The sequence below is a fragment of the Triticum urartu genome, chromosome 1A (assembly GCF_056163025.1).
Source record: "Triticum urartu cultivar PI428250 chromosome 1A, HENAU_Tu73, whole genome shotgun sequence".
Classification (NCBI taxonomy): Eukaryota; Viridiplantae; Streptophyta; class Magnoliopsida; order Poales; family Poaceae; genus Triticum; species Triticum urartu.
In genome coordinates this window covers 11,401,360-11,419,939 of record NC_141873.1, presented here as the reverse complement: position 1 = coordinate 11,419,939, position 18,580 = coordinate 11,401,360, and the positions used below count along the sequence as shown (strand labels likewise).

The following is an 18,580-nucleotide window of genomic DNA, read 5'->3' as shown; positions in this document are numbered from 1 at the left end:
CATTCCTGGCTACGCCGACGGATATGTTGCCGACGGCCCTATGCCGACGGGTGCCGTCGGCATAGGCCTGTCCCGACGGCCTTTCAGGGCTATGCCGACGGCCGGCATAGGGTGCGATTCCGGTAGTGGCTTGACATTTGACCCTTTTTCTACTAGTGTGGTGTCGTTGTTTATGGCGGCAGTTTTGTGAGGGCGAAGACCGAGGTCGTCTTGTTCCTCGTGATCTTCAGCAGAACCAAGTTTGAAGCTCTCGCAGTGGCACTCTAGTGTTGTTTGCAACAAGCTGTGGACAGAGATGACTCCGAACTCGCCAGGCATTTGAAGTACGGCGAAGCCATAGTCGGGGATGGCCTAGAACTATGCAATTTGTGGCCTGCCTAGGAGGGCGTTGTACACCATCTGGAAGTTGACGACTTCGAACGTGCACTGTACGGTACGGAAGTTTTCTTGCCATCCGAATTGTAGAAGTGCATGCTCTAGCCAATGCAACTAAAAGACCGATCTGATGGAAGAGACTAGGCAGCACATTATACATCAACACGAATGTTAAAGATAGGCTTAGGCCGGGTATGTGCTGTAAAATGTCGCCGGATAGGCAAGATGTGAGAGGGATCGTCTTGCATCTTACCCAGGGTGCTCATGGAAATGAGGCTGAAAGAACTCCCTCCGTCGACCAGGACGCGATGAACTATGGCTTTGCTGATGACGGGAGAGACGACTAATGGATGTCTTTCAGGGAAAGAGTTTGTTAGGTGGACAATCATCTTCGGTGAAAGTGATCGGGACTTGCGTCCACTTGAGGGTTGATGACACTGGTGAGTCCATCACCTCGTGTAGTATCCTTTTGTAATGTCTTCACAAGTCGTATGACGTGGATCCACCCCATATGTGGTTGACGGTGGCATCATTTGGTGGGTACTGAGGCCGGGGAGGCGGTGGTGGCAATTTTGTTTCATTCTCCTCTCGTTGTTCGTGGCCCATCTGTCTCTTATGGCTTTCTATCTATTGGGATGATTCCGCTAACTCGCCGCACTTGCGAGAGAAGTGTGAAGAGGTGTTGTGGAAGAAACACCAGTTTTCCAATGTTCATTCATTTGTTGGTTTCCAGAACTTGATGTTCTGGTCGCCGCTAAACTTGGGCCTACTTTATTGTGGGCGGTCATGCTTTGAATTAGTGTTCCATCCCTGAAATCTAGCGTGACATCATGGTACTCACGCTTTTCATGACTGTAGCGTTGGTCTCCCCGACGGGTGGGGGAAAGACGTCGCGGAGCGTGTTTGCGTTGTGGTTGTGGTCACCACCTTTTTCTTGAACCAAAACCCATAGAGCAATCGTTCTACAATATATGTATTGGAATAAAGGTGTCCAATATGTACAAGCAACAGTAAAAGAGCAAAAAAAAGGAAAATAAAAATAAAAGAGAAACCGTATAGCCAACACCAGTTCTAGTAAAACCCATAGGAAGCATGCATGGCTGATGCTTCCTACGAAACTATGAAGCGCCAAACATCAGAGTGCCCACAAAGTGAAAACCGAAGGTGTAAACATAACTACTTTCAACCTCAAGTAAAAGTAACATTTCTCTCCCCATGTACCACTCTCTATCAACTACTCCTACACCATGAAACTATGAAGCCAGCTGTGATGATAGAAGCTCTGATGAGGGACGCGCACGCAAAGCCATGCGGATGAGAACGTGGCAGATTCAATGTTGTTGAGGACTAGTGTTGTACCTTCATTCAGACTTGGTACATTATCATAAAATTCATCGTAATTAACTAAGCAACTGTTGCATAAGGATGTTCTCCCAAGAGCTACCAAGATCACTGCAGCTCTCAACTATAGTACTATGACGGTAGTCCCCATCAAATGGCAATCCAACTTCAAGTGGACAAAGCAAGACACGACATCGCTAGTGGTTTTTAGCTCCTTCTCCCTTGACCCCCTTAGCTCTCATGTTTTTGTTTTCCTCCAATATTTTAGATGCTCTGAAGCTAAAGATGTAAACAAATCTGAACTCATATCACACTCACTTTAACATCATAGGGCAACGTAAGTATATATAGGACTTCTACACATCTGTGATCTATTCAACTCTTCTTATGAAACAAATATATTGTGAGCATGTGATTCATGAATCAGGAGTCGTTTATCATGACATTTTTAGCATGTGACTGGACTGCAAAATGGTGTGACCGTACCATTCTACTTGCATGTTTAGTTTCCCATGTCTTGTCAAAAATGAAGTGAAGATCATGCGTGGGAGGGAACCCACACCAAATGAATGGGACGTGTCCATAAATGAGTGAGTGGTGGAACGACAATAGCATTTGCAAACATGCTAATCCCAAATGGTTTGAAGTAACCAATCTTTGAAGAACTTATTATGCATGTTACGCTATTTTTAGTCATACCTACCATCACTTTTTTTAGACTACTGGCAAATAAAAATAGGGAGTTCTCCAAAACCATTGCATCATTTGAAAGATTTGCGTGAAACGGATATTGATACGACTTAAGTTTTTGGGCCCCTTTCGAGATCAGCAAATCATGGCAAAGAAACCTAGAAGAAAACATTGGAGAAAGTGAGGAATACATTGTGAAATTATTAATTGTAAGTGACGGTTGATGTACAAATGCTCATCAGTTCTGAATAAATAAACAGACATTCTATTCTCTCTGTGCTTCAATTTTTCTTCTCTCGGAAGAGGCTAACAGTCTTACATCCTCACAAAAATGGTCTCAGGAGGCAAAAGGCATTTACTCCATATGTTACACAAAAATTTGTAAATAAAAATAGCACATGAGCCTGGGCTGCAGAAGTACACATCCTCACAGTTCTGAATGATGTCACCAAGAGAAACAAAATGCTTGTTTTCTGACAATAATTTATTTGATGAAAAGAGTACATGAGCTCCGGGTGCACTAAGTCTAAGTTAATTCGGTAGTCTTACCGTCATCTTCACAAGGATACGGACTCTTGGATATCAAAACACCCTTAGTGTGCTTAACAGTTTATAATTAGGATGAGACATTTTTATTACCTGCATCAAGTTTATCTACTTTTCTTGCAGCTAAATATCTAGTCTACCATAAATGCAATATCAAACACCAGAGTGCACATAGAATGATAATTAAGTAAAGAAGTAAGAGGGCACCTTCTAACTCATTCCTTTTTACTAATGATATAGACAATATCCATTTTGTCACAGATTTGCGCCTACATCAATTGTTTCCAGTGCTGACAAAGAAATCGAACTGTGATGTCCTGCTAGTGGTTGTAGAGGAATCACAGACCGGAGAGGATAATTTGGGAGAAGGGGATGAGAGAACAGAGGAAGAGGGAGAGATGCAGAACATATTAAGTAAGACTTCAGGTAATTCTCATTTAATCGATACGTTACAAGGATGGCACTTGCCCCTTTTAAAGGCACATGCAGTCTCTTACAAGTCGGACCCTCGAGTCCATATACCCAGTGCACTAGCAGATGACTTTCTTACAGCTCGCTCATCGATCGTCTCTCTATGGCTCACGGACCTTCATGATTGGGATCTGCTAGACCTGTGTGCCTATGGTTGAGGGCACTGGCATGACACAAACATTGCTCCAGGGTCTCCTCAAAGCTGTCGTTTTCGACATTGTCATGCCTACAAGACACAGTTAAACCTTTGGCAACCTGTTGCTTCAGACACGGATTCTGGAATCATGTGCCTGGAGGCGTACTCGTTGTATTGTGGGTGTTCTTCCTAGAGCTAGAAAGGTCACTGCGGCTCTTGGTCCGAGTTCCATCGGCATACCCTGTAGAGTGGTAATCGTACTTCAAGTGGACTGAGAAAGGTACCGCAATGCAAGTGCTTTTCAGCTCTTTTTCCCTTCATCTCCTTAACTCTCACATTTTTGTTTTCCTCCAATATTTTAGATGTCAATAAGCTAAAGACGCAAGGGAAAATAAGATTTCATATCACACTCACTTTCACATCCTAAAGCAGGGGTATATATAAGACTTGTACACATCTCTAATCTTTGTTAGCTCTTCTTATGAAACCAATATATTGTGAGCATGGGATATGTGTTGAGAATGCCATTCACAAATCGTTTATCATGTGAGTAGACTGCAGAATGATATGACCACTCCACTTGCATGTTTAGTTTCCAATCTCTTTCCAGGGAAATATCAAGGGAACTCACAATTAAAGAATGTACAGCAGTTTCTAAATGAGTCTGTGATTGAACCTCAAATGCATTTCCAAACAGGCTAATCCTGATTGATCCAAGTAACCAACCTTCAAGGAATGGTGTAACAAAACTTTCTGAGAATCCAAAATATAACCCAAATTGGCTTGACATCAACTTGATTAGTGTTTTGTCAAAAAAAAAACAGAGATCTGTGCGCACCAGCATGTCATTGTTGCAGTGTGCCCACCATCATCCACTCTATAGCCATACCCCCCCCCCCCCCCCCCCCAATCGTACCCAAGCACAACAACTGGGTGCGCCCAAAAATATCACTGCATGAGCATATCTGATATTTCGGTTGCTGAAAAAACGGTCCAAAAACACGTTGGAATCAGCTGCACAAAGGGGCAATTCAAAAGACAGGTGACAACGTAAATGTAAAGCACCACAAGATTAACCACTAGCAGATCCAACGGCCATGAAGCGCCAATGAGCAAGCCCAACGGCCATAACGGCAAATGCTACCAGTAAGTTTATCTGCTGCAAGAAAAGTTACAGCTTACACTATGTTCACAGGAAACAAATCCATTTGGTAATAGAAAACCTCCCGGTGGTTCATGGCCATTTCTATACAATATTAATCAGATGAAAAACTAGAATCCCAAGAGAGAGAGGAAAGCAGAAATACACCCTGCTGATTGACCTTAAAGAATGCATGAAGTAATAATACATAGCTATGAGTACTTTTGCTGCCTGAGCAGGAAAAGTAGTGTTGTTTCCATAAAGAAGCTGAAACTGCTAGCTAGAGTGGAAGAGATAATCAGAAGCTGGATATTACCAGCAAGCTAGATAAGTACAAAATAAAATCCAAAGGTGTTATATCAATCTGTTGATATGCGAGCAAGTAAGCCAGTGGGTGTTTGAACTATCTTTATATGAGAGCAACTCAGCCTAGATTTTGCATGTACAAACACTTCATTTCATCTCATCCATGCATAAATTTTGTTCACCATGTAGGCTAGCAAAATTGTAAGCTACTATTCACTTCAACTTTGAACTTTTTTCGAGATTTTGGTATATCAAACTTCCAGTGCCTTCAGTGAGTAGATGCGCTCCAGAGTTATGCTGGAACCACTAGCAGAGTAAACAGAGTCCATGGAAAATCTTCAAGTAAGATGAGCTATCCATTCTGCTATAATTATTCTTCTTCTAAGAAAACGCAGTCCAGAAAATGAAGGTGACTCAAGTGCTTGTGCTTCAACTACACCCTCATCCCACTGTCCTTAAACCCACCCACCTGAAAAGTTATGAACAGAGTGAGCTGGGCAAGTGACAAAAAGTAATTAGTATCACCCAGAAAGCCCCATGATCTTTGCAACCATAGTGGAAACACGTTTAACAAGCCAAGCTTCTGTATTTATTTCATAAGCATCGACAATAATGTCACTCATTTATGGCCATACATCTCAATTGCATTCTCATTCTAACCAAGGTAAGATGTCATAGAATGGATGCTTAACAGGCTTGGCTCAGCCTTTGTCTACAGTGTGACATATCACAGACAGTTTACAAAGAGATGTAGCTCACTATTCACAACTCAATTGCACAGCAAGGAGAATTCACTTTAACCAAAACCCAATAAGAGAAGTAAAATATTATAATTATAAGGTACAGCTCCTTAAAACACTACTCAAACTAAAAAAATAAAAGACACGCTCCTACGATTTTACACATCACCTCTCTTAAAATATAAGTTTACTTCACAATTTTGTATCAGTTATCTATACAAACAAATCTACAACTTTACAGTTATCACAAAAATTTAATTCAATCATGTCCAGAGGTTGAATTGTGCCACAAGATAAATGGGCTACAGTGAAGAAAAACAGAGTGATGCACAGAAGAAGAGGTTGAATTCAGATTGCCATAACTTCCATAGAGGATAACAAACTGAATGTTACGGCACCAACTGATTTTTTTTTAATAATTTCCACCCATAACTAAAGGAAGGAAAATTTCAGGATAACAAAAGAGCCTTACAATTAATGCAGGTAAACTTTGGGCTGATATCCAAATTCATTTCTAACAACAACATCGTAGCCTCACCTTTGACGCAGCACATTCCCTTCTCTTACTTCTTCTTGCCCTTTCCTTGACCGCCGGTCTTCACCGTGATGGCCCGATGGGGCCTCCGCCTCCGCGTGAAAGCAAACTCCCCGAGCTTATGTCCGACCTTGCCTTCGGTGATCTTGCAACGGACGTGGGTCTTGCCGTTGTAAATGAGCACGGAGGAGCCGACGAACTCCGGCAGGATGGAGGACCTGCGAGACCAGATCTTCCTGCCGTTGAGATTCTCCCTATTGTTCTTGATTCTTTGCAGGAACGCGTCGACGAACGCCCCCTTCCATAGAGCCCTTGAGCTGCACGCACACAGCAGGGCGGACATTCGGTTCAATGTTGAGCAGGCAATGCGAGAGGTGGACTGAGCAGCTAGCGTTGACGGTTACCTGAAAGCACGAGTGACTGGTCCGAAGCCCGAGAGCAGCGGAGACGCGGCGTGCTGAGCCCTGGGCGCTTGGCCGGACCAGATCGCGCGGTAGAAAGAAGGAACAGATCAGACCAACCAGCGGCGGTAAGAAAGATTCGCTGGAGCCATCCTCCCCACATGTTGGGGTGGCAGAAATCACATATTTGACCTGAGGTTCAAATCAAATCACAAACTGACCTCGTTCCGAAAAAATTTCACTCTGCTGACCCTTTTGTGTGGCGCGCGACAGTTAGGCGCCACACACTACTATGCAGCGCCTCTCTATTGGGCGTCGCACCTCGTGCCAGCGTGGCAGCCCTGGTTCAGTTGCGGCCCCACAGACAGCACTGCAGCGCCTCAGACTTAGGCGCCACACTTGTAATGTGCAGCGCCTAGCTCTTGGGCGCTGCACAGTCTGTGTTCCACTTAGGCTGGCCCCATCCTCTCTCCCATCCCACCCCCACCCCACACAAACCCTTAGCCTTGCGCCCCTCCTCTCTTCCCCTCTCCCCCTCTCAAATCCTTCTCAAATCTTTCAAATCCGAAGTATTTGACCGTGGATTTCGAAGCCAACCCCTCCCTTAAGGTAATCTCCTTCGATCCCCTCGTTTTCATCCATAGGAATTGTCACATTTGCTCAAATATTGCTACTTTGGGGAAACGCTAGTTTTACCGAGAAGATTCGATAACCGCCTTAACTTCCTGGCCTGACGCTGTAACATGAACAAGTGTGAAAGATATGAAACTCCGCAACATAGACTACCTCTCATAGTGAATGCGATTTGTACCTTGAGGAATGCTCGTAGTGGACCATCATCATTGCCTTTTCCAACCGGTGTTTCCTCCAGAATAGACTGGCTCTCATCAGCTGCTTTCTTGATCTCGGTGCGCTGCGGATGAGAAAGAATGAACACGTTAGCCATTCAAACATGTGTAATACGGCCAACGGGAAAGTAAAGAAGAAACACTTTACCACATAGTTAATCACCGGAACAGCAGGGACTCCGCGCCCTACCCTGACATCTCTGTTGTACTTCCCCTTTGATAGATCCTCAAAGTTTACGGGTTCTTCAAGAATATCCTCATTATATGCCGGCGGGCATATCTCAACTCGAGTATTTTCAAGAAGCCATCGTATGTAGTTATCAAAAGCAAGTGGACTATGCTCACGAAGCTTGGCGCGTGCACTGCTACGAGCTTCCTCCACACAAAGCTGGAAGCGGGTAACATACGAAGCATGATGCTTATCCCAGTCCTTTATTTTCCGCTGCCTTCTCCTGTCCAACCTGCATGGTACAAAACCAAACATTAGCAAAATCAAGGAGTGACGATGCTTAGTCAATACGGTTCATGCTATCTTACCTATGAAGTGCTTTGTCCGTATCCACCCATTCCGGCGGGTGAGGCTGGAACAGACCAAACTGACGAGACACGCGATGTGGCAAATGAAACTCAACAGCCCAATTGCATATCAGTGGGCACCGCATACACCAGAGATCCCTATCCCGCAAGCACATCGGGTTGATGGTAAACTCCGGGGTGTACCCAAGTCTGTCATCGGCGCCATATGGCTGCCATTCCACCTATGAAATAGGGCAACAATGCAAAATTGGTGAATTTTTTTAGGCAAACATGAGAAATGACTGAAGTAATGACCTTGTTACCTGCTCAGGCGTAATCATGTCCAACTCGGCAGCGTACTTCTGGTACATGAGATTGACATCGTTCGTCATCTCGGAAACCACATCCCACTTGTAAGCCCAAGTGGGGCGCCGTAATTCGTCATCTTCATCTTCATACCAAGGATTAAACCTGACGCTCTTCGGGCGTCCAACAGGTAGACGCTCCCAGCTCCATACAGAAAGTAGAAGCATATTACCACCAATGCCTGCACTATCTGTGATCCCGCAACACGCATCGTCCAGTTGCATATGAAAGAAAAACAATGTTAACTTGACAGCAAGCTTGCATTGCTAATGAAGAAATGAGTTGATCACAAAACAGACCAACTACCTGTCGGTACAAGTAGGCAAGAGTCGCTGAACCCCAGCTCCATTTGCTATCGAAGACGGTCAACGCCTTCAGCCACATCCATGGAGCGTTCTTGCCAGTGGAGTCAGGAAACAAAGTCCTCGACACAACATACCACATGTAGACACGAGCATGTGTCTGGATCACGTCATCAGTGGCATCCGGAGGGCACGTCGCAAAGTGAGTTTGAATCCACGTGAAAGCAGCTCCGGATGCTTTCCTTTCCTTCTTCTTCTTCTCTTCTCCCTCCTCTACATCAGCCTCAGCCTCGGTAGGAGCCATACCGATAAGAGCAATCATCTGCTCGCGCCACCCATCAGAATCGGTGCTCATACAGAGAGGCATCCCGTCGATAGCAAGACCGGCGATCAACAAGACATCCTCGAGCGTCACGGTCATCTCCCCAGTCCGAAGATGGAAACTATGCGTCTCCGGCCTCCACCGATCAGCAACAGCGGACACCAGTGGAGCGTTCAGATTCGGCGTGGACCGGCTGACCAACTGAATCCACGGGAGTAGTCCTACCTGTGTAACACCCCGGATGTAACTTTCCCAATTTGTACTCCAACTCTTGCCGTTTCCGGCGTTAAGTTATATTTATTTCTCGGGTTCGGGTCTTTGTCTTCGTGTGTTGTTTTCGTTTCATGCATCTCATATCATGTCATCATGTGCATTGCATTTGCATACGTGTTCATCTCATGCATTCGAGCATTTTCCCCGTTGTCCATTTTGCATTCCGGCGCTTCGTTCTCCTCCGGTGGCCATTTCTAGCTTTCTTTCATGTGTGGGGATTAAACATGTCCGGATTGGACCGAGACTTGTCATGCGGCCTTGGTTTACTACCGGTAGACCGCCTGTCAAGTTTCGTATCATTTGGACTTCGTTTGATACTCCAACGGTTAACCGAGGGACCGAAAAGGCCTCGTGTGTGTTGCAGCCCAACACCCCTCAAATTTGGCCCAAAACCCACCAAACTCTGCTCCATGTCCTAGAGCGTTCGATCACGATCGCGTGGCCGAAAACCGCACCACATTTGGACTCTCCTACCTCCACTTATGCCTATATATACACCCCCCGTTTTTCGGATCTTCCCCTACCTCCGAACCCTAAAAAAAAACTCCAGATCCGCCGCCGACGGACGTGTCCGGAGCGGACCGGACAACGTCCGCCGCGCCCCTCGCCCACTCGCTGCGCGGCACGTGGCGCCAACCGCCGCCGCCGCCGCCGGCCCGCGGGAGCCCGCGCCCGGCCCCCGCGCCGCCCGAGCGAGCCACTTCCCCGCCGCCTCGCGCCGCCCGTCTTCCCCGACGCCGTGGACCCGCGCCGCCGCATGCCTCCGTCGCCGGCGAGCCCCGCCATCGCCGCCCAGCCGCCGGCCGGCCGCTCCACCGCCGCCGCACCTCACCGCGGTGAGCTCCGCCGTCCTCCGCCCGGCCGGGGCAAGGTCCGGGCGGGATCCGGCCGCCCCTCACCGGCCCCCGGCCTCTCCCCTCCATCTCCGGCCACCACGCCCTCGCCGGAGTTCTCGAAGTCCGTGCCATGAACAGTGCTCTCAGATCTGGATCTGAGATATTTTGAACCGACGGTTGACTTTTCCCTCTCCTTCCAGATTTTTATGCATACTTTGACCACCCGTAACTTTGCATCCGTAGCTCCGATTTGGGCATATGATATATAAAAATCTTCGCCTCGACGAGTACATCATTTCATTCCATTGCGGCATTTTCATTTGAGCTCATCTTGATACCCAAAATGCTGTTAGAAGGAGGCTTCGTGAGTTAATTGTCAGATCTGCTAGTTCATCTTAGACTTTTGTCATTTTTGCCATGATTAATGTGTGCATGCTATGCCTGTGAGTCCTTCATATGTTTTGTTAAGCATTTTGTCTTCTTTCCAGAGGTGCAACCCATGCATTTTTAGGATGTGTTTGGTGACTTGTGCAAGCTCGCAAAGAGAGGCACCCGGGAAATCTGTTTTCAGAGACTTAGTTGTTTTCACTAAGTCTGGGATATTTTAGTTCATGATACCATATGTTCAGCTTGTTTTCTAGTGATCCGTGCCCCTTTTTGGGATGATCAGTAAAAGAGTTTTGTTAATCATGCTATGCTCTATCCATCCATTTCTTTTTTTGCAATTATGGAGCACCCTAGTTTGAGTCAATCGAGCTCTACTTTTGCTTCGTGGCGAATCTGGGCAGATCGTCAACTCGTTTGCGATTTTGCCGGCGTTGTTGTAGTTGACCCGTGTATGATATTCCATTGTTCTTGCCTATCTAGCTTGTATTTTGTGCCTTATTAATGTCTGTATGCTTGCCTTGCCATGACTTGCACCGTGGTGAGTGCATCGAGCTCGTTTACATGCCTTCGTGAGTTATATTTCAGCATGTCTCAGTTTTCACTAAATCTGAAAACTGATTGTGTTTTAGCTATGTTCGTGTGCCCGTAAATATATTTTGTGATCCCTTTTGGCCCCAGGTCACTTTGGGACTTTTGTTAAGCTTGTTGAGTAGCTCCATGCCATGTTCTTACTTGTCATGTTAAGGTCATGTATCATGTTGTTTTGCTGCTCCGAAGAGGGCTTCGTGATCTGAAATTTCAGACTAGTGTTAATTTCACTAAGTCTGGAATCTGTTTTGCATTTGCGTTTTTGTCATGCTTGTTTGATCCTCATAATGGATGATTTGGCCGTGGCTCAGTGCTAGTCTTTTGGTAAGCATCTTGTGGGCGTCCCTGCCATGTATTTTATTGTCATGTTTGGTGGCTGTAGCATGTTCATTTCGTTGCATTTAGATGCCTACTTGCTGTAAATCGCAGACCGATGTCATATCTTAAAACGCTTGCCATTTCCAAACCGTAACTCCGATTCCAATGATTTTTATATCGTTTTCAAGCAATTTCATCCCCTCTATCCAGTGGCACCCTTGGAATTCCAAGTTGAGGCCAGTTTCATGCATTTCCTGTTATATCTTGCATTTTGCATCCCGCATCGCATCCCGCATAGCATATCATCATTTCATCATATTGCTTGGTCTTGCACGTGGTTGATTGTATCCTTGTTGCTTGTTTGTCTTGTTGGGTAGAGCCGGGAGACGAGTTCGCTACCGAGGAGCCCGTTGAGTTTGCTTGTGAGGATCCAGTCAACTCTGACAACTGTGCAGGCAAGATGATCATACCCTCGAAATCACTACTATCTTTGCTATGCTAGTTTGCTCGCTCTTGCTATGCCAATGCTACGATGCCTACCTTTTGCTTGTCAGCCTCCTAATTGCCATGTCAACCTCTAACCCACCTTGTCCTAGCAAACCGTTGATTGGCTATGTTACAGCTTTGCTCAGCCCCTCTTATAGCGTTGTTAGTTGCAGGTGAAGTTTGGAGGTCGTTCCTTGTTGGAACATCATTTATTTACTTGTTGGGATATCATTATATTTCCATGTTATCTTAATGCATCTATATACTTGGTAAAGGGTGGAAGGCTCGGCCTCTCGCCTAGTGTTTTGTTCCACTCTTGCCGCCTTAGTTTCCGTCATATCGGTGTTATGTTCCCGGATTTTGCGTTCCTTACGCGGTTGGGTTATAATGGGAACCCCTTGATATTTCGCCTTGATTAAAGCTTGTCCAGCAGTGCCCAACCTTGGTTTTACCTTTTGCCACCTAGCCTTTTCTTTCCCTTGGGTTCTGCAGACTCAAGGGTCATCTTATTTTAACCCCCCCGGGCCAGTGCTCCTCTGAGTGTTGGTCCGACCGAGTAGACTGCGGGGCCACCTTGGGGCAACTTGAGGGTTGGTTTTACTCGTAGGATGTCTCATCTGAGTGTGCCCTGAGAAAGAGATATGTGCAGCTCCTATCGGGATTTGTCGGCACATTCGGGCGGTGTTGCTGGTCTTGTTTTAACCTGTCGAATTGTCTTGTTGTACCGGGTTACCGAGTCTGATCGGTGTGTCTCGGGTGGAGGTCTATTCCTTCGTTGACCGTGAGAGCTTGTCATGGGCTAAGTTGGGACTCCCCTGCAGGGATTGAACTTTCGAAAGCCGTGCCCGCGGTTATGGGCAGATGGGAATTTGTTAATGTCCGGTTGTAGATAACTTGAACCTTAATTAATTAAAATGAATCAACTGAGTGTGTTACCGTGATGGCTTCTTCTCGGCGGAGTCCGGGAAGTGGACACGGTGTTGGAGTAATGCCTGCGCAGGTTGTTCCTCTAGATTCTCGCTCGCGCCTTGCCTCCTCTTCTTGCTCTCTTTTGCGTATAAGTTAGCCACCACATATGCTAGTCGCTTGCTGCAGCTCCACATATATTTGCCTTATCCATTCCTATAAGCTTAAATAGTTTTGATCGCGAGGGTGCGAGATTGCTGAGTCCCCGTGGCTCATAGATACTATAATTCCAGATGCAGGTCCAGGTGATTACGCTCCAGGTGACGATTACGAGCTCAAGTGGGAGTTCGACGAGGACTCTCAGCGTTATTATGTTTCCTTTCCCGATGATCAGTAGTGGTGCCTAGTTGGGGTTCGATTCAGGGCCTTGTCGCATGTTGGGTTCTTTTCCATTTTGGCGCCGTAGTCGGGCCATGAGTGTTTGTCTGATGGATGTTATTTATGTACTTTGATGTGACGTGGCAAGTGTAAGCCAACTATGTTCTTCCCCCTTTTATTATATATCACATGGGTTGTTGTAATGATTTCCTGACTTGCGACATTGCTTTCAATGCGGTTATGTCTCTAAGTCGTGCCTTGACACGTGGGAGCTATAGCCGCATCGAGGGCGTTACAAGTTGGTAATCAGAGCCTTCCCCGACCTTAGGAGCCCCATTGCTTGATCGTTTTTAGCAGCCGAGTTGTGTCTAGAAAAAATGTTTTGAGTCTTTAGGAATTATATATCGGAGAGCTTAGGAATTCTTTTACTTCCCAGTCTCCTCATCGCTCTGGTAAGGCATCCTGACGTAGAGTTTTGACTCTTCTCTTCTCAAATTTCACTAAAAAATTTTTTTAGGATCACGCGAGTATCTTGGATTTGTTCCGATGGCATATGATGAGAACACTGTCTTGGTGCCTCCTGTCAGGGGTTTAGTGGAAGTGTCCCGGGGAGTTGAGCTCTGAGGTGTTGTCATCATAATTTTATCGTTGCAATTCTGGAATACTTGAGATATGTTCGCCGACATCGAAAATCTCTTTTATGCAGTTCGTTGGTGAGATAACCTCGACGCCACCCAGTACTGGGGCGGGAGTTCGGGAGTATCGCCATAACTTGTATAACGGATGCTTTTCGAAGGTTGAGGTAGATGGTTTCCGAAGTTTTCTTGGTTATGTGTTGAAGGATGGATACAGCTGGATGTAGGATTTGCTAGTTTGGGTGAGATATTATGCTTCCCCTGTATCCCCAACACCTGATTGCATAACCGGAAAGGTTCGGGAGTTTCATAGGTGGGAATTCTAGTAGCTCTAGTTCTTCTTCCACGGATATTGGTTTGAGATTGGGATTTCTTACCGATTATTCGTTCTTGATCCGTACCTTGTTGATTTATTTCTCTACCTTAATTCTACGTGGCTTCTCAATTTATGGATATGTGACCATTTGAAGAGGAATGCATTCGTTCATTTTGTTCGGATGTGAAGACTATATGTTGCAATTTTTCATTCCGTTGGATTCAGCTTCAATATTTATCTGTCAATGTGCTAATGGTGGTCAACCTCTTCAGGATGGCTCCTCCAACGCGCACGACTCCGAATCCAGATCCGCCACCGCCTCCACCTCCTCCAGAGGCATGGCAAGCTGTGATGGCCGCAACCAATGCAAACACTCAGCTGATCATGCAAATTCTCCAAGAGCACAATCAAGGCAGTCAAGGGAATCAAGGCAGCAACCAGAGTCACTTTGCTACACTCAACCAGTTCCTTGCTAACGGGCCAAAGACTTTCAGTAATTGTGTTGAGGCAACCGATGCTGACGATTGGCTTGTGGATCTGTGTAAGCATTCCGAGTGCAGTAACGTCAGGCCTGAGGACTTTGTGAAGTTCGCTTCCTTCCAACTCAAAGATCAAGTTGCAGAAGGTTCCAGCAGTACAAGGATTCCAGAGGTGGACGTGTTATCACTTGGGATGATTTCCGTCGAGATTTCCGAGCTCATCACATTCCGCAGAGCGTGGTTGAAAGCAAGCGTGAGGAATTCCGCAATCTGAAGCAAGGCTCTTTGTCTGTCTATGACTACAACAAATTGTTCCAGAAGCTTGCCCGCTTTGCCAAGCAGGACGTGCCTGATGAGAAGAGCATGATATATCAGTTCAGGGGTGGTCTCAGAGAAGATATTCAGCTCGCTCTTGTTCTCTTTGAGCCTTTGAGATACGATGAGTTCTACAACATGGCACTGAAGCAAGAGGCTACTCAGGTGAGGTGTGATGCTTCCAGGAAGCGAGTCAGAGATGTTACTCCTTCTTCCTCTACTCAAGTGGCCAAGCAGCAGAAGTTTTGGCTTCCTCCCCCTCCGTTCCGTCAGCCGTATCAGCAGAAGAGCAAAGGTGGCAGTGGTTCTTCCCACCCACCCAACCCAGGCTTTCAGAACAAGACTTCGTCTCAAGCTCCAAGATCGAGTGCTCCGTATCACCGTCCGCTTTCAGAGGTCACGTGCAACAAGTGCCAACAGAAGGGTCACTATGCCAACAAGTGTTTCAACCAGAGGCGTCTTCCTCCTCCTCCTCCTGTCAGGTCGGCAAGTACAGCTGTGGTCAAGCATAATCCCAAGCACGCCAAGGTCAATTTGATGAATGCAGCTCAGGCAGAGGACTCGTCAGATGTGATCATGGGTAACCTTCCTGTTAATGATATTCCTGCAAAAGTTCTATTTGACACTGGTGCATCGCATTCCTTTTTGTCATGCCCTTTTGCATCGAAGCACAATGTTGATACCGAGATTATGCCCAAAGGCATGCAAGTTGTTTCTCCCGGCAAGCTTTTGACTTCTAGTTTGGTTGCTCCCGATGTCTCTATCACGTTGGGCAATTACAAGTTTCTCTCTTCTCCGGTGGTTCTTGGTAACTCGGATATTGATCTTATTCTTGGAATGGATTGGCTTTCTAAGCACAAGGCTCAGCTTGATTGTGCTGCCAGACAGATTCAATTGACTCACTCGTCTGAGGATGTAATTATCTTTGCCGCTCGGGATAATACTATCCGTCTGTTTTCTCTCAATGAGAAGGGTGAATTGGATGCCATCTCGCAAATTCCAGTCGTTTGCGAATATCAAGACGTCTTTCCAGAAGAGCTCCCAGGAATGCCTCCGCACCGGCCAGTGGAATTCGTTATTGAACTTGAACCTGGCACGGAACCTGTGTGCAAACGTCCTTACAAGCTCGGACCTGAGGAGTTGAAGGAGCTGAAGAAGCAACTCGATGAGCAAGAAAGATTGGGTCTCATCCGGCCTAGTACTTCTCCGTGGGGTTGTGGTGTTCTTTTTGTGAAGAAGAAGGATGGAACGGACAGACTTTGTGTTGATTACCGTCCGGTGAACAAGAAGACCATCAAGAACAAATACCCACTTCCCAACATCAATGAGCTATTCGAACAACTCAAGGGTGCCCAAGTATTCTCCAAGCTTGATCTCCGTATGGGTTATCACCAGATTCGCATTCGTGAAGAAGATATTCCCAAGACAGCATTCAGAACAAGCTTTGGTTCATATGAATACACTGCCATGTCTTTTGGCCTCGCCAACGCTCCTCCGACGTTCTCTCGCATGATGAATTTCATCTTCAACGCCTACACCAATGACTTCGCTTTGGTCTATCTCGATGACATTCTGGTTTTCTCCAAGAACAAGGAAGATCATGCCAAGCACTTGCGTTTGGTTCTCGATAAACTCAGGGAACATCAGTTCTATGCCAAGTTCTCCAAGTGTGAATTTTGGCTCGATGAGGTTCTTTATCTTGGTCATATCATCTCTGCCAAGGGCATTTCCGTGAATCCTGAGAAGGTATCTGCAATTGTGAATTGGGAACCTCCTCAGAATGTGAAGCAACTCCGCAGTTTTCTCGGTCTCGCAAGCTATTGCCGAAGATTCGTTGAAAACTTTTCCAAGATCGCGAAGCCTCTCTCAAATCTTTTTCAGAAGCACGTCAAGTATGTTTGGTCTCCGGAGTGTGATATTGCTTTCAACACTTTGAAAGAGAAGTTGATCACTGCTCCAGTTTTGACTCCGCCTGATGAATTGAAGCCGTACGAAGTCTTTTGTGATGCCTCTCTCCAAGGTCTTGGCGCAGTTTTGATGCAAGAGAAGAAAGTTGTTGCTTATACATCTCGCCAGTTGAAGCCTAATGAGAAGAACTACCCCACTCATGATCTCGAGTTGGCGGCAGTTGTGCATGCTCTTTTGACTTGGAGACATCTTCTATTGGGAAGAAAAGTGGACATTTTCACTAATCACAAGAGTCTCAAGTACATATTCACTCAGCCTAATCTCAACCTAAGGCAAACTCGATGGGTCGAAATGATTCAAGAGTATAATCCGAGTATTGAGTATACTCCAGGCAAGGCCAATGTGATTGCTGACGCTTTGAGCAGAAAGGCCTACTGCAACAGTCTGATTCTCAAGCCTTATCAACCCGAGCTTTGTGAAGCTTTCCGCAAACTTAATCTGCAAGTTGTTCCTCAAGGTTTCCTCGCCAACCTTCAAGTATCTCCTACCTTAGAAGACCAGATTCGCCAAGCCCAACTTCTTGATGCTATGGTGAAAAAGGTGAAGATTGGGATTGCCAAGAGTCAGTCCAAGTACAAGTGCTACCGCCTTGATGACAAGGACGCTCTCTTCTTCGAGGATCGTATTGTTGTGCCCAAAGGTGAACTTCGTAAAGTGATCATGAACGAGGCTCACAATTCTGTCCTCTCCATCCACCCTGGGAGCACGAAGATGTATCAGGACCTCAAGCAAGCTTATTGGTGGACTCGAATGAAGCGCGAGATAGCTCAATTCGTGAATGAATGTGATGTCTGCAGAAGAGTGAAGGCAGAACACCAAAGGCCAGCTGGTCTCCTCCAACCTCTTGCCATTCCAGAATGGAAGTTTGACCACATTGAAATGGATTTCGTGACTGGGTTTCCAAAGTCCAAGCGTGGCAATGATGCTATATTTGTTGTCATCGATAAACTCACCAAAGTGGCTCACTTTCTGCCTATCAAAGAGTCGATCACTGCAGCTCAATTGGCGGAACTCTATACCTCTCGCATTGTCTCTCTGCACGGTATTCCTCAAGTGATATCTTCAGACCGTGGTAGCATCTTTACCTCGAAGTTTTGGGATTCTTTCCAGAAGGCCATGGGCACTAACATCCGCTTCAGCACTGCTTTCCATCCTCAAACAAGCGGTCAAGTCGAGCGTGTAAACCAGATTCTTGAAGATATGCTCAGGGCTTGTGTGATCTCCTTCGGCATGAAGTGGGAGGATTGTCTTCCTTATGCTGAATTCTCATACAACAACAGTTTTCAAGCAAGTTCGGGCAAGGCCCCATTTGAAATTCTGTATGGCAGGAAGTGCCGTACCCCTCTCAACTGGTCTGAAACCGGTGAACGTCAGCTGCTGGGTAATGACTTAATCACAGAAGCAGAAGAAATGTGCAAAGTCATTCGTGATAACCTCAAAGCAGCCCAATCCCGCCAGAAGAGTTACTATGATAGTAAGCACCGTGATTTGGCTTTCGAGATCGGAGATCATGTTTACCTCCGTGTCTCTCCTATGAAAGGTACTCGTCGCTTCGGTATCAAAGGGAAGCTTGCCCCTAGATACGTGGGACCTTTCAAGATTGTCAGCAAGAGAGGCGACCTCGCCTATCAACTCGAGCTTCCTTCAAACTTTGCAAAT

The 18,580-nt window shown here is 46.2% G+C and overlaps 1 protein-coding gene across 1 annotated transcript; it reads right to left on the bottom strand.

Moving 5' to 3' along the window:
• Window positions 1-6,309: 6,309 nt before the first annotated feature.
• LOC147988332 (uncharacterized) lies at window positions 6,310-8,284 on the bottom strand. Its single transcript, XM_087534579.1, has 5 exons — window positions 8,068-8,284; window positions 7,679-7,991; window positions 7,494-7,595; window positions 7,357-7,418; window positions 6,310-6,598 (listed from the first exon to the last, which is right to left on the bottom strand). The coding sequence occupies exons 1-5, from the start codon at window positions 8,220-8,222 to the stop codon at window positions 6,310-6,312; spliced, it is 921 nt and encodes a 306-aa protein (XP_087390705.1). The 5' UTR covers window positions 8,223-8,284.
• Between the last annotated feature and the right edge of the window lie 10,296 nt (window positions 8,285-18,580).